At 44.4% G+C, this 24242-nt stretch overlaps 1 protein-coding gene across 2 annotated transcripts; it reads left to right on the forward strand.

Annotated features, from left to right (window-relative positions):
* Positions 1–1642: 1642 nt before the first annotated feature.
* LOC146009140 (proton channel OTOP2-like) lies at positions 1643–22481 on the forward strand. Of its 2 annotated transcripts, none has more exons than XM_083149219.1 (7): positions 1643–1753; positions 3793–4194; positions 6859–6995; positions 14583–14641; positions 14751–14875; positions 15746–16707; positions 21956–22481. In XM_083149219.1, the coding sequence occupies exons 2-7, from the start codon at positions 3795–3797 to the stop codon at positions 22175–22177; spliced, it is 1905 nt and encodes a 634-aa protein (XP_083005345.1). In that variant the 5' UTR covers positions 1643–1753; positions 3793–3794; the 3' UTR covers positions 22178–22481. The 2 variants fall into 2 exon arrangements, with proteins under 2 accessions (XP_083005345.1, XP_083005346.1); XM_083149220.1 differs by lacking the exon at positions 1643–1753 and adding an exon at positions 3006–3675.
* The last annotated feature ends 1761 nt before the right edge of the window (positions 22482–24242 follow it).

Genomic DNA, 24242 nt, shown 5'->3' on the forward strand with positions numbered 1-24242 from the left:
ATTGGGTGGCACGCTCCCCAGTCTGCCACTATCCTCGCTGTGTTATTACCACTCCATTATACAGTTAATCGCAGGTTATTGATCGGCCTGTCAGTGACCTCTATACATCACTTATAATTACCTGCTGCACCTAGTTCTAGGCTAATTGTCATCTCATCTGGTCTTGAGCACTTCTACTATACTTAACAATCTAACGGTCTCCTGCCTATTGTAGTTAGCCTCTACTACCTGGAGATATAAAACAGGTGACATCCTAAGTACCGGTGTGCCATCTGCACTAAGGAAATAACGTGTGGTTGTTATTGGTGGAAGACCCTCCTTAGAGGGGCTCTGGAGGTCTCATGTCAATAGTGCAGGAGTTCTTTAACAAACTCATGAGGATTTGTGGTGGCAAACTCCAGTGCTCCAGTGCAATGCAGGCTTTCAAAGGCTGCAGCCTAGCTGGTCCTGAGAACCATAATGTAATAAAAAGAACCATGAAATGATTTAATATCATAAATGGCCTATGAAGTCTTTGGGCTAAGTTCAGAAATCTTTCTCCAAAAACAGTGTCTCTTTGCCTTTTTATAACAGATTAAGGGGGGTATTCAATCTGTGCTGATATTTTCTGACAGGGGAACTATCGGCACTCACCTACTCAATGCTGCCATTACGAACAGCATTGAAGGCTGTCAGATCCGACCGACTTTCTGACACTCAACAGTCAGTACATACACATGAATACGACTGATGATGTACTGTCGGAAGCCAACAAAAACGGACGGAATTCCAACTGTTGGGACGTTCCAATAGACTGGCATTTGTAAACACAAAGGCCTTTTTGTGGGTTACCTTTTATCATGGCTCTAAACATTGTAATGCCAAAGTATTATCACTCTCCTGTCATGGCCGTGGCTACGGCACTTACCCTTTCAGATCGTACACCACAGGCTCTCTCTCCTCAGCGTGGTGGTCCAATGGGTGGATGCCACACTGTCCTACTGGCCATGTCCTCTGCTCCCTTCCAGCCAGGTGGGGTTTGCAGGAGTACCCAGCGTGCACACACCATGCTGTCTGCCAGGCGCCACCATTTTCCTGAAGCCTACCAATAGGATTCCCTAGATCTCACTCCCCACCAATTAGCACAGTGCGGGAGGGTTAAAAAGGGTCTCCAGACCACAGGCAGAAGCCAGTACTTCGCTTGTCATTCCCTAGGAAGGATCTGCATCCTGAGCTCCTATACAGCCAGTTGTATATATTTTTTCTGTTTTACTTCAAGTCCGTTCCAGTGTCCTGTTTAATTCTTCCAGCTCCAGTCATCTTCTTCAAGTCCGGTCCAGTGTCGACCTAATGCAAATCGACCTTATAACGCTGACCTACTGTCTACCCAGTTATACATTGGTGCCCGATTTTGCAAACAATAACATTTGCATAATGTAACTTTGACCAAGTACTGCATGTATTTGTTAAGATGGCAGACTTTGCAATAAAATAAATAAATGCAATGCAGTATTACTTTGTCAAATTACAATAAATAACAAAAAGCTACCCCAGTATTGGCAATATTCTCAATACACTGCAGGCTTTTGCTATGCCACAGTTAGAGGCGGTCTTAACTTTTTGTGAAGCCCTCCTTATTTACCACTTCTAAATATCACTAATAACTTCACTGCTGGTGCAGTCATAACCTTGACTGGAGTCTAGAACCTTCGCAGACTCACTTCAGGAAAACCCAGTAGGACAAACGAGCGATCATTTCACATATCAGAATAAGGTAAGAGAGCAATTAAGATAAGTGAGTGCCATTCTCATTATTTCTAAAACTAAAATAGTTTCACAAAAATAAAAATTACATATAATGCTACATAAAATGCAACATAAGATTTTCACCTTTCAGCATAATTAGGTCTAAAATTAGAGCGTTTTTGAGCAAACTTAATAGAATTTCTCTATTGTTATAAAATAATATTGCTCCATTTCCATATATGATGTGCAGTATGTGGATGTTACCATTACAAAATGTACTTATTAGTATTGTGAAAAACTTTCTTCCAAGCCATAACTTTTTATATAATTTTGTACTTAAATTATGTTTATTGATATAATGAAGAATCTGATTGGTTGCGCATAGAAACATCTCATCTTCAATAGAATTCCCATCGTAGTAAATAAACCACAGTCCATTTTTTTTAACCCTTCAAGTCCAACATCTAGTCAGGCTCAACAGCCCTAGCGCTAGTAGCCGATCCAATAGTGAGCCACATTAGAATAAGAAGATTAACACCATTCAATATTTAATGTAGACCGTTTTTTTATATTTAAAAAATGACAACTAAATTAAACATTTAAACCAGTCTGTTTGAATTGCAAAAAATGTGAACTGCGAAAGGTTAAGGATATCCATGTTTATATAATTACATTGTCTAATGAAACTGACTTTAGTACTAATTAAGTCACCTGTGCTTAAGCAAGGATATCCTTAAAATGTGGACTGTTAGGGTACCTTGAGGACCAAGTATGGTACGGCGATGCAGAAGGCGGGGGGGGGGGGTGCACGCTGCTCTGCATATGCGTGCTGTGGGGATGGGTACCCCTGATCCAGTCTCTACCAGTCACTGCAGCTGCTGGTACTCTCCCTGCCCAGCTCTCATCCCTGCGCCGCTGACCTCTCCCTGCCTCTGATCTCTTCCCCTCCAGGCTGATCCCCACCAGTCACTGCCACAGCTTCCATCGCTGGTGCACGCTGCTCTGCATATGCGTGCTGTGGGGATGGGTACCCCTGATCCAGTCTGTACCAGTCACTGCCGTGGTCCCGCCTGCAAAGATAGATGGTGCATACACTTTGCCTGTTTAAGACCAAGGGCCAAATGTAATGCGGTTATTTTTAAAGGGGCAATCACTTACAAGCAAACCCATGCTTTGTAAGTGATTGCTCCTTTTAAAGAAGTCCAAGTTTGGATGGCATCCTGCACAGCTCCCGAACTATGGCAGCATTACATTTGGCTCCATGTCTTGTTTTGTAACTGTGACTTTTCCCAAATGCAAAGTGCTGCATAATATGCTATATAAAAAACACATCTAAAATAAATATTTCTCAATCCAGTATAGAAATTATCTGACAATGAAATTTTTTCTTCAATCACGGAAAGTAAATTGTGCATTAACAATTTGAATTACATTTTTCATTTTTTTTCTACCAAAATGTTTCTACAAACTACAAAATGTTAAAGATTTTTTTCACAGCTATTTGCGTCAGTCTAAACTGTACAATGATACTGTATGAGCGACGGCAGAGCGTGTACAGATAATATCTTGGCTTGCCGCTTGTTGTTCCTGTTCCAGGACATTTAGTAATAGTTGGGTTCAATGATTCCTATGGTCTTTGCTGTCTGAGTGCCAGTAACTGCCTTGCAAAAAGATCAAAAGTCTTGCAGGAAATTAAAGTCAAAGGATTTGCGTTGGTCCCGATAATTAGGTTTGATAAAAAGGATGGCTTCCCTAAGACTGCTGATGGATAGAAGTACTAATGGGGCCCCGTCCCCGCATTGCCAAAATCTGCACTTCTTCATTTTAAAATCTTTGAAACAACACTTCTGAGTCATTACTAGGCTGATTGACATGTGATCCACAAATTCTTGAAACAACACTTCTGAGTCATTACTAGGCTGATTGACAGGGGTCCACACCTCAGAAAAGGTGGGTATCTGAAGGGCAGGACATCAACTGCAAAGTGATTTCACATCTCTATGGGCAGGACATGTTAAAGAACATTATTATGCTAATACATCTTTCTTGATTCTTCCGTGAAAATAGCAATGACTACCAGGAATACCATGAATGTACCAGGGATCTGTAATGGGGGGGATACTTTCCAAGCTACATCAAGAGAAACCACCCGTTCTATGGATTCTTTGTACTCCAGTATTAGCATCAGCAGCTCAGAGGATGAGAGGGAGACCTGGCACCACTCTGCCAACCCCAGAACCACTATTCTCCTCTCACTACTCTACCTGGCTCTCCTGACGTTTTGTGGCAGTGCGGTCCTACTGGCAGAAATGCGTCACCACAGCCAGCAAAGCCACAACGTCCATGGCTTCCTCACCGTGCTCATGTTGACCTCCTCCGCCTGGATGCTTTGGTTTGGGTGGACATCCGCTAAAAACAAAAACATCAAGATGTACCAGGATCACCAGGCCGGAGCTAGCTGGCTAAAGGGTACGTACTCGCATTTCTTTCATTTACTCTAATTCACAAAATGAATGTGGTTTCTAGTCCTGAATTTTCATGTCATAAAAACTGAAAGAGCTTTTATAATTTTATTACATATATATTACAGATGTAGCGCCGCTTATTGTACCTGGGGCTGGCGGGCAGATAGACAACCGCCAGCCACCACAAGGGGATGTGCAAGCATGAGATGCTCACGCGTCCCCTTCTGAAGGAGCCCATTGCCGCCTCCACGCCGATCCCCATAAGTGCCCGCAGCCCATCCGCACCCCCCCTAACGCTGCCCATCTCCCTGAAGTGGAGACGGGCAGGGATTCTGTCCCCCGCCACCAATAAAATGGGTCGTGCGTTTGTGTGAGATCGGCACTCTGGCGATCCCCGGCGCTGAATGAGAGGCGCTCAATCTGTATATTTCATTAATTCGTTTTTAACGTCCAACATTGTAACAGCAGAAAGGAGTAATTATAATAACCTTATGCTGGGTACACACCAGGACGACTAGGGCCCGATCCCCTCAATCTAGATCCAATTCCGACCAATTGGATGTAGATTGTAGGTAGATCAGGGACCCTTTTTTTCCCTGTTCTGGTCTGATCTCGATCCGATGCGTGGCCCCGCGGGTCGGTCGGTCGTTATTCAGATCCTACCTGCTGCAGGTAGGATCTGAAGAACGACCATACAGCCGGGTGCGGTTCGCCATCGGATCGGACCCGCCCACGGTGCACATTGTGAGCGGGTCCTGCCCCCCCCCCCCCCCCGCGTCACCGTGAGCGGGTCGGACGAGACACTGACGACCCGCTCACGATGTGCATCGTGAGCGGGTCGTCGTGTGTGTACCCTACATTAGGTACTTTTTTTCCGATTTTCGGCCATTTCCTGCTGATTTGCATGTTATTCCATCCTTGCACACCCCCAGGTACTATGCGTTGGTATGTGATGGTATGCAATGATTGTACAATTAAATATTGCATAGCAACGCATGCCAGCAAGTGGCATGTGATGCGATTCGCAATGTTAAATGCACCCCCATTGTTAACGCCACCCCCACTATCAACGCCAACCCGAAGCGTGGCGAGCGTAGCGAGCCCGCGAGGGGTGGCGGTACGCGTCCTCCGACCTTTTCATACCCCCACTATCCAAGTCGGCGTGGAGTTGATTTTAGATAGTGTGGCGAGCGCAGTGAGCCCCGCGAGGGGACGCGGGTTACTTTACATGTATTCCGCGTCCCCTCGCCACGCTTCAGGCTCGGTGGCTCGCTACGCTCGCCACACTCGCCACGCTTCGGGTTGGCGTTGATAGAGGGGGTGGCGTTGACAATGGGGGGCATTTAACATTGTAAGCACCCATCAGGGTGATTGTACAATTACAAATCGAATCGCTTCACATGCATCGCATGGCATGCATCACATGACACTATATTGCATGCGATGCACTACGATGGAAATTGAGGGTGTGCAAGGTATGCAATGATGGAACAGCATGAAAAATCGGCCGAAAATCGTGGGCCCCGTGATAGTACACAAGTACCGTAAATTGCACGGTGTGTACACTACTTAACTGTCATGTCAAATACTGTGCTAGAAATGACAGTAACAAGGTTGTTTTGGGCATCTTCTCAACTTTGGAACTGATGTAGAGGTAGACTCCATATCGATGTTTGCGTAGTTGCCTGATGTTTTTGGTTCTGCACATTTGTTCCAATTGATTGGCAACAGCGGCTTCAGTGAGGATTGGACACAATGTGATAGAAAGTCAGAGATGGAGATGGTGGGGGTATGGATCATTGGATAGACACCACTAGGTCAACATGCATGAAAGTCGACATGACTGAATGTCGACATGTGCTAGGTCGACACAAACATTAGGTCGACATGTTGAAGGTCAAAATGTCGACATGGGATTTTTCACTTTTTCACTATTTTATTCTCCCACCACGCCCTAGTGGATGGTAGGGCATGAAATACCGCCTGTCGGCACGTCGGCTAAAAAAAGTGAAAAACCCCATGTAGACATTTTGACTGTCGATTTCCCCCATGTCGACCTAATGCTTGTGTCGACCTAATGACCCTATCAACCTAACCCATGTCGATCTTCAGTCATGTCAACCTTCCTGCATGTCGACCTTCAGACATAATCTTCATGCATGTTGACCTAGTGGTGTCGACCTAGTGGTGGTAGACCTAGTGACCGTATCCCGATGGTGGGTGTCTGTACAGATCCCAGCAGCAGCTGTATTAGCATGTTTTCGCAGCAACACTGTATATGAATATGCAGTCATGGCGGGACTTGTATGTCCACCTCTGAATCAGGCCCTTTATCTCTCTCAACGGGCCAGATGTAGCAAGCATCAAAAAGTGATATAGCGGAGAGTGATAAGCAGCCAGCCAATCAGCTCCTAACTGCCATGTTACAGGGTGGGTTTGAAAAATGACAGGTAGAAGCTGGTTCTTTATCGCTCTCCATTTTATCGCTGTTTGAAGCTTGATACTTCTGGCGCTAAGTTCTTGATACGTTCTCCCTATTTGCTTTTCTCTTGGTCAGTAATGCAATAATAATAATAATAATAATAATAATAATAATACAGTATATTAGTGTTGGTGCACCTTAGTACAGAACACATAAACTGCAACATGTACTCCCTTCATCATGCAGGTGGACTGTGTCTGTTTGCTTTGGCCACACTGGTATTAGACTGTCTAACACTGGGATATTACCATGAACTGTATCAGTGCACCCCGATACTGGTCACCTCTTTTCCCATTGTACAGGCCGTCTTCACCATCATACAGGTGAGAGACGAGTAACTGCTGACTGATGTGATGTTGTGTCTGCGCTGTGCTCTACTTTTACTATTATGCCCAGGACCATGTATGAGGAAATACCGGAGCCTTTAGGGGGAAAATTAGGGCTATGAGCCTGATTCAGACCTGTTTGCTAGGCTGTGTATTTTCACAGCTTAGCGAACAGGTCAATACCGCCCTCCAGCTGACTGAACGCCCAATAAGCCGCCGCGCACATCCCCTCATGTGAAGAATCATTGTATGATCGCCAACCATCGAATTATTTTTTTCCCCCATCGGAAATAAATGTTAGTCCTTGATAAAGCATCTGTTTGCTATGAAACACGTTGGGTTAGTGTGAGCCCCAGGAAGAAGAACATCCCGCTGACTTAGGTGTTGCCGACTGAGACTCGGCAACCACAAGGCGCTGGCAGGTGGCGTCAATGAAGAACATCGCGGACCGGACTAGTGTATAGACCCAACTTATGTAGCTTTCACATCACACTTTTAAAACGATATATTGCCGTTTTTTTGCCTTTTAAAACGTTTAAGGCTGCAGTGTGAAAGTGTCATAGTTGAAATACCATTTAAAGTTAACTGGTATTTCAACACGTTTAAAAAGCAGAGTCCTACCCGTTTTAAAGCCAATTCAGAGCCGTTTTTTGTGCTGTCTGAATGGCACTGAAATGGTATTTAGTAAAAAATAAAGGTTAGAGCACTGTGATAGGCTATCCCTTGTCTTGTGTCCCTTCCCTGAACCAGGAAATAAGCTGTGGGTAGAAACGTGTTCAGAGGTTAAACGGCTTGACTGGTGATGTGAATGGAACTTAAACGGTATTTTTAAATGGTAATCTGCTGCAATATGAACACTAGACCCGTTTAAAATACCATTTAAAATTACAGTTTTTCAAAACGTTTCAAAATGTTTTATGTGATGTGAAAAATACCATTTAAAGTTAACTGGTATTTCAACACGTTTAAAAAGCAGAGTCCTACCCGTTTTAAAGCCAATTCAGAGCCGTTTTTTGTGCTGTCTGAATGGCACTGAAATGGTATTTAGTAAAAAATAAAGGTTAGAGCACTGTGATAGGCTGTCCCTTGTCTTGTGTCCCTTCCCTGAACCAGGAAATAAGCTGTGGGTAGAAACGTGTTCAGAGGTTAAACGGCTTGACTGGTGATGTGAATGGTACTTAAACGGTATTTTTAAATGGTAATCTGCTGCAATATGAACACTAGACCCGTTTAAAATACCATTTAAAATTACAGTTTTTCAAAACGTTTCAAAATGTTTTATGTGATGTGAAAAATACCATTTAAAGTTAACTGGTATTTCAACACGTTTAAAAAGCAGAGTCCTACCCGTTTTAAAGCCAATTCAGAGCCGTTTTTTGTGCTGTCTGAATGGCACTGAAATGGTATTTAGTAAAAAATAAAGGTTAGAGCACTGTGATAGGCTGTCCCTTGTCTTGTGTCCCTTCCCTGAACCAGGAAATAAGCTGTGGGTAGAAACGTGTTCAGAGGTTAAACGGCTTGACTGGTGATGTGAATGGTACTTAAACGGTATTTTTAAATGGTAATCTGCTGCAATATGAACACTAGACCCGTTTAAAATACCATTTAAAATTACAGTTTTTCAAAACGTTTCAAAATGTTTTATGTGATGTGAAAAATACCATTTAAAGTTAACTGGTATTTCAACACGTTTAAAAAGCAGAGTCCTACCCGTTTTAAAGCCAATTCAGAGCCGTTTTTTGTGCTGTCTGAATGGCACTGAAATGGTATTTAGTAAAAAATAAAGGTTAGAGCACTGTGATAGGCTGTCCCTTGTCTTGTGTCCCTTCCCTGAACCAGGAAATAAGCTGTGGGTAGAAACGTGTTCAGAGGTTAAACGGCTTGACTGGTGATGTGAATGGTACTTAAACGGTATTTTTAAATGGTAATCTGCTGCAATATGAACACTAGACCCGTTTAAAATACCATTTAAAATTACAGTTTTTCAAAGCGTTTCAAAATGTTTTATGTGATGTGAAAGCTACATTAGAGAGACGTTCGGGACTCTGCAATACTGGTGCTCTCCACACTAAAAGCGCCCAAAAGGGGCTGTAAACATTTTAGCAATATTTTTTATTTATAATTTTTTAGTTTTGTTTTGTTTCTTTTGTTTTTCATTACTATTTTCACTTTACTCTTATTACTGTTTTCTTCACTATCTTGTCCACCTTTATTCCCTTTCTCCCTCCCTTTCCCCAGAGATATGGAAGCGCTTGGTTGCCCCTTTTTTTTTGCAAAATAATTTTTTTTAAATTGACTTGTATTTTCGATGGAGACGGCAGTAAAGGGGGCCGGCGCTGGTGTCATGTGATGTCAGACGCCCACTCCGAGCAGGGATCGGCCTGCCTGCATTCCCAGGGGAACACCCATCAGTTTCATGGGGATGGCCATAAAATTCTTGAGTTCCCCTGCACCAGATCCCTGTACGCCCCCTTCCCTCTCCTGCCCGCACGAACACCTTGGCGAGTGTTATACTCACGAAGGCATTTGCACAGGGGGTCTGCACATGCGCATACTCATGCATGCGCATGCATCCAATGCGCTCAATCATTTCAAATGATTAGAATCATTTATTGGTCACACAACTTAATGCAGCACTGTAAGGGTGGCCATACACACGCAGATTTATCTTCAGATCTGGCTGTTTGGAACAAAAACCTGGTTATGGATGAGAGCAAACGACAGTTGACCATTTGCTTTGGAAATGCTGGAAAACTGCCAAACTGTCACTCATCCATAACCATGTTTTTGTTCCAACCAGCCAGATCTGCAGATAAATCTTACTAGTGTATGGGCACCTTAAGAGTTTTTATGTCATTGAACCATCTATATTTGGGGCCTGATGCAGTCATTTGCGCAACAATAACAATGTCGATGTTGACAATGTTGATATCACAATTTCGCCAGACACCATGTAATCACTCTCAGAATGTATCATTTGAACATTGAACCTTATTCAGATCTGAGCTCGGTACAAATTTGTTTGGAAAATGGGTAAAACCATGTGCACTGCAGGTGGGGCAGATGTAACATGTATAGAGCAAGTTACATTTGGGTGGGGTGTGTTGAAACTGAAATCTAAATTGCAGTGTAAAAATAATGCAGTCAGTATTTACCCTGCACAGAAACAAAATAACTCACCCAAATGTAACTCTCTCTATACATGTTACATCTGCCCCACCTGCAGTGCACATGGTTTTGCCCATTTCCAAACAAATTTGTACTGAGCTCAGATATGAATAAGGCCCATTGTGTGAATGTTGACATTAGGGGTAGGCTGCTGGAGCATGGACAGCCAAACCCGTCCTCAAGATTTACCAACAGGTCATGTTTTCCATGCCACCTTTGTAGAATATGTCGGTTAGGAATGAATGCAGAACATATTTGAAAATATAAGTTAGTGACTACATGTGTGCACCAGCTGGGTGGTCTGGAAGACGTGAACTGTTGGTAGATCTCAAGGACCGGTTTGACCCACCCTGCACCAGAGAGAGGGTTAGAGATTAGGGTTCCACTTTAAGCAGGAACGGATTAAGCCCACTTGTCATTACTGACCGCAAACTGCACAGGAGAATATTACACTGTCAAAGGTAAAGGCAGTATAAACTTGGCCAATGGGTAACTGCAGGGTGGGGGATTAATGTGTGTGTGTATATATATATATATATATATATATATATATATATATATATATATATATATATACACTACATGAAAAGCCTGTGTTTGTCCCTCTGTACATTACAATGTAGGAGACCTCACAGGCTCAGCGCTGCCTCTGATTAAAAACCCTCCCATGACAACATAGGCGAATCTAGGGGGTGGTCCGGGGGTGCACAGGACCACCCATTAGCCCATTTTGTAGCTGAGGGATGAGGCTTTCCAACGAGCCCAGCCCCGTGTCTCTAGCCCCCTGGGAACCAAAGATACTGCCAGGCAAACCTGGACCGTTTTCCCTATAGGATAACATGGGACCCGCTAATTCCGACCCCCACCCAGTTCAACGGCTGAAGCTCGAGGTTGACCTCAGTCGAACCAAAATCGCTGGGCCTTCAATTTGATACCAGGCTGCATCCATATGGGTTAATTGGTTCCAGGGATATTGAGGTTAAACTTTTTTTTTATTTTTTATTTCTTAAATGTTATTTCATGACTGTTTATGTTCTTTGAGGGCAGATTTCTCTGGAACCAAACAGTCCAGTTTCACGGGGACCAAAATCATTCGAAGCCAACTCAAAAGTTCTTCAATATGATACTGGTCTCATGTAAATGGGTCAGTTGGTTCTGAAGATATAGCTGGTTGGTTAAAGGGGGGTGGGGAGAGGGGAGTGGTTGTCTCTCCCCCTCACACCAGAAAATGCAGGGACTAGGCTGGTGTATAAGGGGTCAGCCTGGGAATGTCCCTGCATGATCCTGGGACCATATTCCCGGGTAAATCCCTGCATTTTCTGTTGTGAAAGGGGTATCATTTCAAACAGCCGTGACCTGCAGTGCTCTGAATACAGCCGGGCAGCCTCCTGCCCTCTGCCCAGCTGTCAATGACTGTCACCCCTGCAGCTTCTGCTCCAATTCTTCTCCCCGCTTTCACCTCAGCCCGCCGGCGCCCGGCGTGCTCCCCCGACATCACGCACAACAGCGCGCACAATATTTCAAATGTCCACTCGGCTAGAGGGGACACCAGGAGGGGGTGGGACCGTGCTCTGCGCTGCGCTCTACTCCTCTCCCCATAGAAGCAGCTGCACCACTCTCCATCTCTCCCTGCAGCAGCAGCGAAGGCTCATATAAAAATTTACAGTAAGTGGCACTTTTGGGGGCATTGCTTAAGGGACGCTACAAGTGGCGGTATGTGGGGGCATAACGCATAATGTGTGGCTTAATGTGTAAGGGGCATTACGGTGTGCAGCATCATATGTAAGGGGCATTATGTGTGCAGCATCATGTGTAAGGGGCATTATGTGTGCAGCATCATGTGTAAGGGACATTACGGTGTGCAGCATCATATGTAAGGGGCATTATGTGTGCAGCATCATGTGTAAGGGGCATTATGTGTGCAGCATCATGTGTAAGGGGCATTATGTGTGCAGCATCATGTGTAAGGGACATTATGTGTGCAGCATCATGTGTAATGGGTACTATGGTGTGCGGCATCATGTGTAATGGGTACTATGGTGTGCGGCATCATGTGTAATGGGTACTATGGTGCCATCAAGAAAGAACCCCCTAGTAATGAGCACGTAGGTAAGCAGCACTTATGTAGCAAATATGTAATGGGCATTACGGTTTGTTATATAGTATGTAATGGGCATCATGATGTGTGGCACAATGTGTAATGGGCATTATGGTGTGTGGCCTTATGTGTCATGTGTCTCTGTGCTGCGCTCTGCTCCTCTCCCCATAGAAGCAGCTGCACCACTCTCCATCTCTCCCTGCAGCAGCAGCGAAGGCTCATATAAAAATTTACAGTAAGTGGCACTTTTGGGGGCATTGCTTAAGGGACGCTACAAGTGGCGGTATGTGGGGGCATAACGCATAATGTGTGGCTTAATGTGTAAGGGGCATTACGGTGTGCAGCATCATATGTAAGGGGCATTATGTGTGCAGCATCATGTGTAAGGGGCATTATGTGTGCAGCATCATGTGTAAGGGACATTACGGTGTGCAGCATCATATGTAAGGGGCATTATGTGTGCAGCATCATGTGTAAGGGGCATTATGTGTGCAGCATCATGTGTAAGGGGCATTATGTGTGCAGCATCATGTGTAAGGGACATTATGTGTGCAGCATCATGTGTAATGGGTACTATGGTGTGCGGCATCATGTGTAATGGGTACTATGGTGTGCGGCATCATGTGTAATGGGTACTATGGTGCCATCAAGAAAGAACCCCCTAGTAATGAGCACGTAGGTAAGCAGCACTTATGTAGCAAATATGTAATGGGCATTACGGTTTGTTATATAGTATGTAATGGGCATCATGATGTGTGGCACAATGTGTAATGGGCATTATGGTGTGTGGCCTTATGTGTCATGTGTCTCTGTGCTGCGCTCTGCTCCTCTCCCCATAGAAGCAGCTGCACCACTCTCCATCTCTCCCTGCAGCAGCAGCGAAGGCTCATATAAAAATTTACAGTAAGTGGCACTTTTGGGGGCATTGCTTAAGGGACGCTACAAGTGGCGGTATGTGGGGGCATAACGCATAATGTGTGGCTTAATGTGTAAGGGGCATTACGGTGTGCAGCATCATATGTAAGGGGCATTATGTGTGCAGAATCATGTGTAAGGGGCATTATGTGTGCAGCATCATGTGTAAGGGACATTACGGTGTGCAGCATCATATGTAAGGGGCATTATGTGTGCAGCATCATGTGTAAGGGGCATTATGTGTGCAGCATCATGTGTAAGGGGCATTATGTGTGCAGCATCATGTGTAAGGGACATTATGTGTGCAGCATAATGTGTAATGGGTACTATGGTGTGCGGCATCATGTGTAATGGGTACTATGGTGTGCGGCATCATGTGTAATGGGTACTATGGTGCCATCAAGAAAGAACCCCCTAGTAATGAGCACGTAGGTAAGCAGCACTTATGTAGCAAATATGTAATGGGCATTACGGTTTGTTATATAGTATGTAATGGGCATCATGATGTGTGGCACAATGTGTAATGGGCATTATGGTGTGTGGCCTTATGTGTCATTGGCTTTATGTGTAATGGGTATTACGGAGTTCGCTAAAATGTGTAATGGGCATTACTGTGTATGGTCTAAAGTGTAATACCACCCCTTTTTGTGATGCCATGCCTCCTTCTCATGAGGCCACGCCCACTTTTTGCTGCGCGGCTACGCCACGCAAAAGTCCCCCTCCTATTGTGTCTGGATCTGGGACCACCCATTACCATAATTCTAGATTCGCCTATGCATGACAAGGCCGCTGCTACTGCTGTCCTCCATGGGCCTGAGAAGCATATGATGAGCTCCATCAATCAGAACTCAGCACAAGCTTCTCAGCCTCTGACCTCTTGTGTAAAGTCTCATGGGTCAACTCCCAGTAATGTACTGCACACTTGTGCAGTCAGTGTGCCTTGGCTCCCGAAGCTCAGCACCATTAATCATTGTCACATTGGCAGATAGGTGAAGCTGCAGCACTATCCGACTCCCATACACAAAACCATTAGCTAAAAAAAAATATACATGCTGACCATAGGGGGCAATAGATAGAGGGGAGCCCAGGGGTATTGACCCCCTGAATCCAGCCCTAGCGGGAAGACACTGCTGGGGCCGCTGCTGCTTTTGGGAGCAGGTAAGTTACTGCTGTGTCTACACAATGAATGTTGACCATATCAACATTCTCATACCACAACCCTTAAAATATCAATTTATAGAATGTACTTGATAAATTATAGGTTATAAATGATATGAAGTTGATTGGTTTCTATGGGCAATTTCTCCACATATCCACTTTTCAAGTTTTTAAACATCTCCTCCATAGTTTATTGAATTGTTGAGGTACGGGCACCTATATAGATCCTCTGGTTTTCCTTCCAGGTTTCTCTACTGTCATTTTATGCCAAGGTCTGCATACAGGAGAAACAACACGTGAACAGGTAACTGTGAAGGCATTCTGTTTCTATGTTATACAGTACTTGCCTTTTATGAATTCATTTTATCCCATTATCAAACCGCTGTATAGTGCAACTATTCTCCTCATTTTAGGTTTGGCCTGATGCATACACTGGCAACAAACATACTAATGTGGATGAGCGTTGTCCTTGACGAGTCTATGAAGCAGCTGGTGGAAATTTATGATATCCAAAAGAAGAAGATGAACATCTTAGAAAGTAAGTTCTGTCTAGAAGAGCTAACACTAGTCTTCCCAGACCTTTATAAATACTTCGGGTGAAATTTAATAGGATGAGAGATTCAGAAAGTGAGAGATTTGGTAAGAAATCTCCAGTTTTTTTTAAAGCGGCAATCATTTACACTGCAAAACCAGTTTGATTTTGAAGTGTAAATGATTGCCGCTTTAAAAAAACTATGAGATTTCTTACCAAATCTCTCACTTTCTGAATCTCTCATCCTATTACATTCCCCCTACATTTCTATTATATTTGTTGCTATAGTGTTTCCTTAGCTCTTATTCGAATATACACTATACGAATTTCGCAGCATTGCGTGTGGTTTAAACACTACCCACTGCTCGCATAGCCGCCCATCCCTCGCTCGCCAAGTTCCCCGCGCGGCTGTCAATGGATGTTTTGCAGCCTTGGGTTCCGGGGCCAAATCATTCGATGGCCGCCGACCATTGAATGATTTGGAAGGTGCATGCAAAACGAAGACACTCTCTGATGTCTTAGCTTTGCGTGCTCCCTCTATGGGAATAGGGCGGCCAGCTTAAATCCACTGACATCAGCTGCCCGCCCCCGGCACTGCCTAATTTTCATGGGAATGCCCAGCATAATCATGGGAACACCCATGAAATTCTGGGCATTCCCATGGGCGTAGCCCATCGCCACAGCCCCAAGCCCCCGCCCGCACCGCTAGATGCGAACGGGATGGCGATGTTCGCCGTACCCACTCGCACCCAGCGTATGCACATGTGCAAAAAAAAAACATTGCCCCCCCGTGCAATGACACAGGGGAGCAAACACAACAGAATATGGCCCTAAATCTTGCATTGACACATTTAGCCATCTTTGTTTCTGTTCCAGCTGCTGGAGTACATACTAACAGCTGTGTATGTGCCACGGATCTGTGCCACATTTTCTACGAAGGAGCAGCTTACCTGCACCCCTTCAATATTGAATTCAGTCTCTTCTCCTCCACAATGTTGTACGTTCTGTGGAAGAACACAGGCAAGGTGACTTGTACGGCAGCAGTTCCAGGACACAGGAGAGTAACTCTTCACATCAACGGGGCCTTTGTAGGTCTAATTCTGGGAGCATTCGCCATCTCTGCAACATTTGGTGTCATGATTAGCTTTGGCGTTCTTGCCAAGTCTGCAGAGACGGTACCGGAGGCATTGCGTATCTACTACCTCTTCAACTCAGTGCTCCTCTCCGCAATGTTCATTGCTTCTGTAATTGGGATTGTAACATGCAGACTCCAGAAAGGATTTCTATTAGACGACAAGTCTAAGAGTGTGGTCAGAAGCCTGGACATTACACTTCTGATGGGAAGCTCTTGTGGTCCACTGATGGTGTCCGTGTTCTCGTTAGTGGCCATATTCTTCCTGCACATTGAAGGAAACCTCTACGTTCTAGATCTCTGTTTTTCTCTCTGTAAAACCATCCAGATACTTGGCCAAAATCTCTTTATAACCGAGGCTCTTTATTCTGGACCAGCTCAAGGTAAATCTGATACATCAAGGGACTGGGTATTCTCTATATCTCAAGGTTCAGCTATTGAAACCAATAGACACACTATAAGCAATACATCCCCAGAAAATGAAAGTAGGAGCTCAAGCTCGGAACATGAGGCCAGTGTAAAGAGTGCCAAAATGTTGGTGGGCTTGCGTGCAGATGTTCCTAAGAATCAGCAGGACAGAAGCAGTTTGATGGATAGTCTTCACACAAGACACACATTAAAGGAGGAGCAGAAACCGACCTTTATTACAACCAGAAGAAAGATTCTCCAAAATATATCAATCCTGTTGATCTGTTACAATATATCGGTAAGTGTATTATTAAATGGTGATAAATAGAATGTTACAACCCCAACCCAGGCGACAAAAATGCACATTATTATGAAATATCTACTGAGTGTTTATAACATACAGGTATGATAATATTATATGTAAAAATAAATGTAGCTTTGCTTTATGTAAGCCTTTCATAAATAATTGTGTTAACAGCTAGAGGTAAGTGATCATTCATATTCTTTACTTGGGATTGAACCCTAGTTGTCCAGTTCCTAGACGAGTTCCTTCACCACTACCCCACAGGTAAGTGATAATTCATGATTCCAGTGAAACACAGAAAAAGCTCAATCCATATCACAACATAGTTATACTTACCTACTCTCTCGGAACATGTGGGAGACTCCCAATTTGATGAGTAGTCCCCCATATCCCTGAAAGGGTATTTCTACTGCATTCTGCCCAGTTTGGTCATTGTGGGTTCGTAAGGAGAGAAGGGTGACAAAATATGTCATTTGGCCCTGCCACTCTTCAAGTACAATTGATTTCTGCCATTTTACCCATGAGAGGTGGCGTTTGGTGATTGCTTTCAATTGCCACTTGTAGGCCCCTCCCTGAGAAGAGATAATAAAAGAATGCAAGTATTATCTAGAGTTGGACATATTGAACATATGTTGGAAAAGATGGACACAAGGAAGGGTATATTGGGCCCGATTCAGGTTCAGTTGCAGTTTTACTATCAAGAGCAAAACTGCATCATCAGTCTTTCGCATGCTGAGGGACTCCCAGCACAGGACAAGGCCACCCAGCATGTAAAGTAGTGGTGGCCTGTGATGTAATGGCAATCAAATTGGGATCACATCACAGAAATGTGACCGCTACCATAAGAGTAGCCCCCTGTCTTCACAGCCACCCTGAATATGTTCAAATGTACCTGCATTGTCCAGAACACGCACCGAAAACACTGCGTCACCGCCCTCTGCTGGCCATCAAAATGCAAATGCGTCCTTCCAGAATGTGATCGCACTTTGAGCATGGCGCATTTGCACTGCTGTGGCCGGGCATGCACAGAAATGCGAAAATAAGCTAATAGTGATTCTTGCATTTCTATGGGGCTTTTTGAATCAGCCCCACTTTCATGGGAGTTATTAATAAGTGTTAAAATTGTGTTTTCTATAAACTGGAGATACCCGCTGATACTTGCGTAGACACAATCACAGGTGTTTTTTTTTTTTTCATTTTACAATAAATACCCTGAGATTTGTGGTAAGCGGATCCTCAGGGACAGAGCTTTTTTGCAATTTCTGACCCTCCATATTATAATTGATACATTGCTGCAATGCTTTGTGGATATGGGCAAACATTTTTTTTCGATGAGATTGTGATAAATGTCCCCCTTAACACACAGTGCAGATGTATTCTGTAAACAGAACATGGGTCTATTCACCTGTCCTGGATGTCCTCCTGAATAGGCATGCATTAGAGCAATGCTTATGCTGGATTTTAAGGTTACTGTATGTAAATATTCCTCTGCTTTATTAAATATCCCAGTACACATGTGTGATCTGATGTCTGTGCGGGATTCAGTATTGAATCCCGGCGGTCGGGATCCCGGCGTTCAGAATCCCGACGCCGGAATCCCGACAGCCGAAATGCCGACAAGGGGGGGACGGGGATCGCCCCCCCTTGCGGGCTCGCTGCGCTTGCCACGCAGCGGGCCCGGTGCCTCGCTACGCTCGGCACGCTAATTTATTCTCCCTCCAGGGGTGTCGTGGACACCCCAGGAGGGAGAATGTGTCGGCATTTCGGCAGACGGGATTCCGGCGTCGGGATTCTGAACGCCGGGATCCCGTCCGCCGGGATTTTAACTGCATCCCGTCTGTGCGTACCCTTTAGCTGTATCAGGGGTCGAAACAGGAAGTAAAGTGATTTAATTAGTGATTCTAGTTATATACAAATAATAATGGTACTTGTTTCCTAGCACAGCGCCACCGATTTATATTGTCATCGGGTCGGAAAAATCGGTCGCATCGCATGCGACCAAATCATATGCGACCAAATCGCATGCAATGCGATGTGACCGAATCTACCCGATTTTTATTTGTACAGCCACCCTGATGGCTGATTACAATGTTAAATGCCCCCCCAGGCCCGATTTTTAATTGTATACCCACCCTGATGGGTAAGTACTATGTCAAATGCCCCCCCCCCATTGTTAACGCCACACCATGATCAACGCCAACCCGAAGCGTGGCGAGCGCAGTGGTACGCGTCCTCCGACCTTTTCATATCCCCACTATCCACGTCAGTGTGAAGTTGATTTAATATAGTGTGGCGAGCGCAGCGAGCCCCGCGAGGAGACGTGCATTACTTCACATGTATTACGCATTCCCTCGCCACGCTTCGGGCTCGGTGGCTCGCCACACTATATAAAATAAACTCCACGCCGACGTGGATAGTGGGGGTATGAAAAGGTCGGAGGACGCGTACCGCCGCCCCTCACGGGCTCGCTGTGCTCGCCACGTTTCAGGTTGACGTGTATCGTGGCATTGCGTTAACAAAGGGGGGGCATTTGACATAATAATTAACCATCATGTGGGTATACAATTAAAAATCGGGTCTGGGGAGGTATTTAACATTGAGTGCAATGTAAAATCAGGTCGGTCGCGATTTTTAAATTGTATGGAAAGGTCTTTAAAACCCGAAAATCGGGTCTGTCGGGTCTGATCGGGTCCCATCGCATACCTTAAGTTATGGTATGTGATGGAACCCGACGGGTGCCGTGCTAGGAAACAAGTACCATGATAATTATCACAACCAATTCCCGATTAACGGTAAATATCCCCTATGTGTGTTTCCTATGGAACACAAGAATGACACAGAGCACAAACATGACCAGAGAAGCTTAAAACTCCTATGTCTCCCTGGCTGCATTATGGGGGTGATTCAGGTTCAATCGGGAAAGCACATTTGGTGTACTAATGGACAAAACAATGTGCACTGCTGGTGGGGCAGATGTAACATGTGCAGTTAGATGTTTATCATTGCTCTAACTTGAGAGTTTGGGGAGTAATTCAGTTTGTACCTTCTCTGCCTACTTTCCAGCAGCTCCCTTGGGAGGGACTATCCAAGCTGCACAGGAGGGAATGTGAAGAAGGTGGTCTGGGGGCATGGTGATGAGTAGAGACAGGATTATATGCATTTGCATATTTTGCCCATTCTCACTGGTTATTGCATATTTTACCTAAATTCTAGTGATGGTGCATATTTTAGGCCCCGTCCTCTTCCCACCCGCAAGTTACAGCACTGCTTTGCCCTGCTGCTGGCCAGGTAGTGGTAGAGTGTGCAGGCCGGGGCAATATGTGCGCAGTGTGGGGAACCTTGGATGTACGCTATGTCTGACACTGCTCTAGGCTGCCAATCCATGGTGATAAAAGTCAGCTGGAGCGGATGCCATTACGAAGCTCCTGAACTTTTGCCTGCCCCTGCCTGGGACTTTACACCAAGAGACAGACTTCTGCAGCAGAGGAGGCGGGCGGAAGGGTTGTGACATCACGCGGCGCGGAGGAAATGCTGTGTCACAGTGAGTATGCGGCGCAGGGAGGAAGCCTTCCACTGCGCCACCCTCACACGCTATGCTGACATTTGATCCATTGGCGCTGGAGATGAGGGTCCGTGTAGTTGATGCAAGAAGAGCTTTGGATGCTGCAGTCTGCTGTAGCAGCCAGGAAGAAAAAGAGTCCTGTGTACAGCACTAGACACCTGCAGGTGCTGTGGGCCTATATTTGAGGTTTATTTGCAACTAATTTTATGCTGATTTTTAAATAAATAAGTTAAAAATTACTTTTTTTATTATTTAATGTAGCATATTTTAACACTTTTCATGCATATTTTAAGTATTTTTCATGCATATTTGCATGCATATTTCAAGCTTTTTATGTTGCATATAATCCTGTCTCTAGTGATGAGACACCATAGCTCCGCCCTCTGCTTACAATGCCACATTACCAGCGTTGTGATGCGGCAGCAGGTCTACAATTACACAATTTATTGCAAATCGTGTCATCAGCTCACCCCTTTCTTCTATATGTAAAGCGGTATGGAGGTGCAGGGGTGCAGTGGTGTGAGGGTAGGCAGGGAATGGGATGCAAGGGCCTTCCCTAATTATCCGGGGGGGGGGAGGCAGAAGTGTCACATCAATTTTGGGAGCCTCCTGTCAATTCCAGGAGAGTAATATAGAAGAAATGTTAATACAAATGGCAAATAAATCAATATATTAATCAATACGAGCTGAAGTCACACGCAAAGGAAGCACAGGGCGCCGGGAGCGCTCATTACATTGCTGTTGTTATGCATCCTTTTTGAAACTGTAATAAAAGGATACAAAATAGTGCAACACCACAAGAGGGCAGCACTGAATTACCAACATCCCTAGGGGCACAACATGGGCTGCAATTGCAACCACAAGCACTAACTTATTTACAAAGTACCTACAGTATGTTCATGTACGATAAGATATATGCTACTATAGACATATGTTAAGCATATGTTACAATATAAAACACATAAGTGCCAGTGTATTTAGATTTCTTTTTTTTCCCACAAATTTTCCTTATGCAATATAAACAAATCAGCACAAATCAAGGATATATTATGCAGTATTGTGCATGTGATGCAGTGCTGTAAAGTATAGCATACCTCCCAACTGTCACAATTACAGCGGGACAGTCCCGATTTCGGGTCCTGTCCCGCTGTCCCACCTGCGGCAGGCATTGTCCCGCTGCGGGGGTGGCAGTTGGGAGACCCCCCAATCTAGTAGAATAGACGCTATGCGCACAGCGTCTATTTTCGTATGAAAATGAGGTTGCGGCTAATTAGTTGGGAGGTATGGTATAGTATAAAACCAGGAAAAAAACAGCTCCATTTCCTTTTTCCATCAAAGATACATAATGTAATTATAGTAAGATTATAAATCCAAACCAGTTTAGAAACAAAAAGAAACAAATAAATAAAAACAGTTGCCAAATAATAATAACAAATGAAAACAACAAAAAAACTAAAATATCACCTACCAGGAGTCACAGGTCATCGAACCATCCACGTAACATCCATCCATTCCAGAGAGGGAAATGATATTCCAGGTGATAGTCACTGGTCCTGGCTTCTGGTTTGACCACACAATGCAAAGTGCTGTCCGTCTATCTGTCTACGGTCTGCCATGTTCCTGAATTTTGGAAGCATTAGTTATTTATATGAACTTACAATTTTTCATTGACTTCGGCAGGTTTGGATCTTATACGCCTATGGGACCCGGCCACATCTGGTGAGCCAAATTGAACAGTCCTTCTACGGCTTCACCCTCTGGGTGATTATTGTAAAAATCTCCCTCCCTCTGGGAATCTTCTACCGCATGCATTCAGTGGCCAGCTTGTTTGAAGCCTACTGCAACATATGCGAAGCAGCTGCCTGGCAGAAACCCGCTGATTCATTTGACTTCAACCCTTGACCATCGCTGGGAACTCCCAATTCAGTGCCATGACATCTGTCCCATAACCATTTACCAGATGACTGCTGATTATAACAATGGGCCTTATTCTAGTTCACTCTAAGAGGCAAATTCCTTCTTAGCTGGACGACAAAACCATGTGCACTGCAGGTGGGGCAGATGTAACATGTTCAGAGAATTAGATTTGGGTGGGGTTTTTCTTCAAAGTGAGATCTATATTGCAGTGTAAAAATAAAGCAGTCAGTATTTTCCCTGCACAGAAACAAAAGAACTCACCCAAAGCTAAATTTCTCTGCACATGTCACATCTGCCCCCCCCCCCCCCCCCCCCCCCCCCCCGCAGTGCACATGGTTTTGTCCAGCTAAGAAGGAATTTGCCTCTAAGAGTGAACTAGAATAAGGCTCAATGACACATCTCATGCCCGCTGTACACAATATATGTGAATTATTCAATAAACTTTATTCGAAGAAGAAAACAAAACAGAGCGAAAAATTCCAGCAACAGAAATGTAAATAAAGTTTTTACATTTTATAGAGAACAAATCACAACGATTACATAAGTGTTAAGTAATAAACTTGACATCTAAATCATATCTTCCCATTAATGTGATATTAATAGACTGATACTTCCCTGTGTTGTGCTTTGTGTGCTTTGTGTCTGAGAATGTAATGCACTTGAGATCTTATTGGGAGTATGATGATTAATTTATTACCTAGGTCACTCATCCAAGACATTGTAATCCAACTAATGGATAGGAAAAGTTAGTGATACAGCGCTTCTATTACCATTACTTCAAAGATATTTTACATGTCACAAATCTTTTTTTTTTCATACTAGAACAAATTAACAGCTAGTTCCATAATTATATTTTTCTCTTGCAGTCTGCTAATACCATCTCTGTGTGAAGGCAACGTGACCTGTTCTGTCCCTATGATCATTGTCTGCTGCACTCATTAAATTAAATGACATCTATTAATTAAGGTTAGGTAAATTTGGGGGAAAAGGCGGAGCTAATTCAGGAACAGATAATTAGTGGTGCAAGTAGAAAAAAAACGTCTCAGTGGTACTGTCGAAAATGGGCGTTGTCAGGGTGTGGTCGAGGGCATGGTCATATGACACGAGGGGGAGTGGCTACATGACAAAAGGGGCATAACCAAATTTACAGCCCCTTTTCTTGTAATGATGGGTTCCTGGCTGCCTGACCTATATTTTATGTTCATAGGATTTGCTATAGAATAATCAGATGTATGGGTAATGTCAGAGAATGTATGAACTGACATGCAGAACAAAGCATGATTTGCCTGAATAGAAATGTGTTTGCATATGCACAGCGTGGTCTACATCAATGCCTGATCCCATTCCTTGTATGATCTGCGCAGCATGAGGATGGATGTAAACTTGGCAATTCCATAGGCAGCTACTGTGAAAGAGGGGAGAGAGAGAGAGAGACGGTTGTGCCCAGGTAAGAAGGGAGCTGGGCTGAAGTATAAGGGCCAGATGTATCAAGCTTCAAGAAGTTATAAAGTGGAGAGTGATAAACAACCAGCCAATCAGCTCCTACCTGTCATTTTTCAAACCCAGCCTGTAGCATGACAGGTATCAGCTGATTGGCTGGCTGTTTATCACTCTCCATTCTATCACTTTTCAAGCTTAGTATATCATCTGGCCCTAGGTGAGCGGCTGCTAATTGAGGTTTAATGTACTAAATACCAGCTGGGGCTGTTTTCTGAGATGGTGTGATGCCTCTTGTTCCTGGGGCTGTGCATTCATGTGATGTATTCAGTTACTGGGGCTGCACATTCAGGTGTGTAGCTGTACATTCAGTTGTGTAGCCTCACTCTCCAGGCTGCGCTGCGTGATCGTGTCCCACCGGCGGTGCCTTGTCCTCTGAAGAACTGAGCGCCACCGCGGCACACTCAATAGGAATGCGGCACCATGATGTCATGCCGCCAAGGCACAAACTTGCACAAGTGCGGTGACTTCGCCTTTTTTTTGTTATGACGGTACTGGGTACCGGTGCTATATGTTTAGCGGTATGCCATACCATCCCGTACTGCCACACTTG

This window comes from Crinia signifera, chromosome 6 (assembly GCF_055691185.1).
Source record: "Crinia signifera chromosome 6, ASM5569118v1, whole genome shotgun sequence".
In the NCBI taxonomy this organism is placed as follows: domain Eukaryota; kingdom Metazoa; phylum Chordata; class Amphibia; order Anura; family Myobatrachidae; genus Crinia; species Crinia signifera.

Excerpts from the sequence above, each read along its gene's own strand:
- LOC146009140 (XM_083149219.1), top strand. The coding sequence starts at position 3,795 with ATGACTACCAGGAATACCATGAATGTACCAGGGATCTGTAATGGGGGG. Across the intron at positions 6,996-14,582 it reads CCGTCTTCACCATCATACAG|GTTTCTCTACTGTCATTTTA; the intron begins GTGAGAGACGAG and ends TTTTCCTTCCAG. Across the intron at positions 16,708-21,955 it reads TGATCTGTTACAATATATCG|GTTTGGATCTTATACGCCTA; the intron begins GTAAGTGTATTA and ends TGACTTCGGCAG.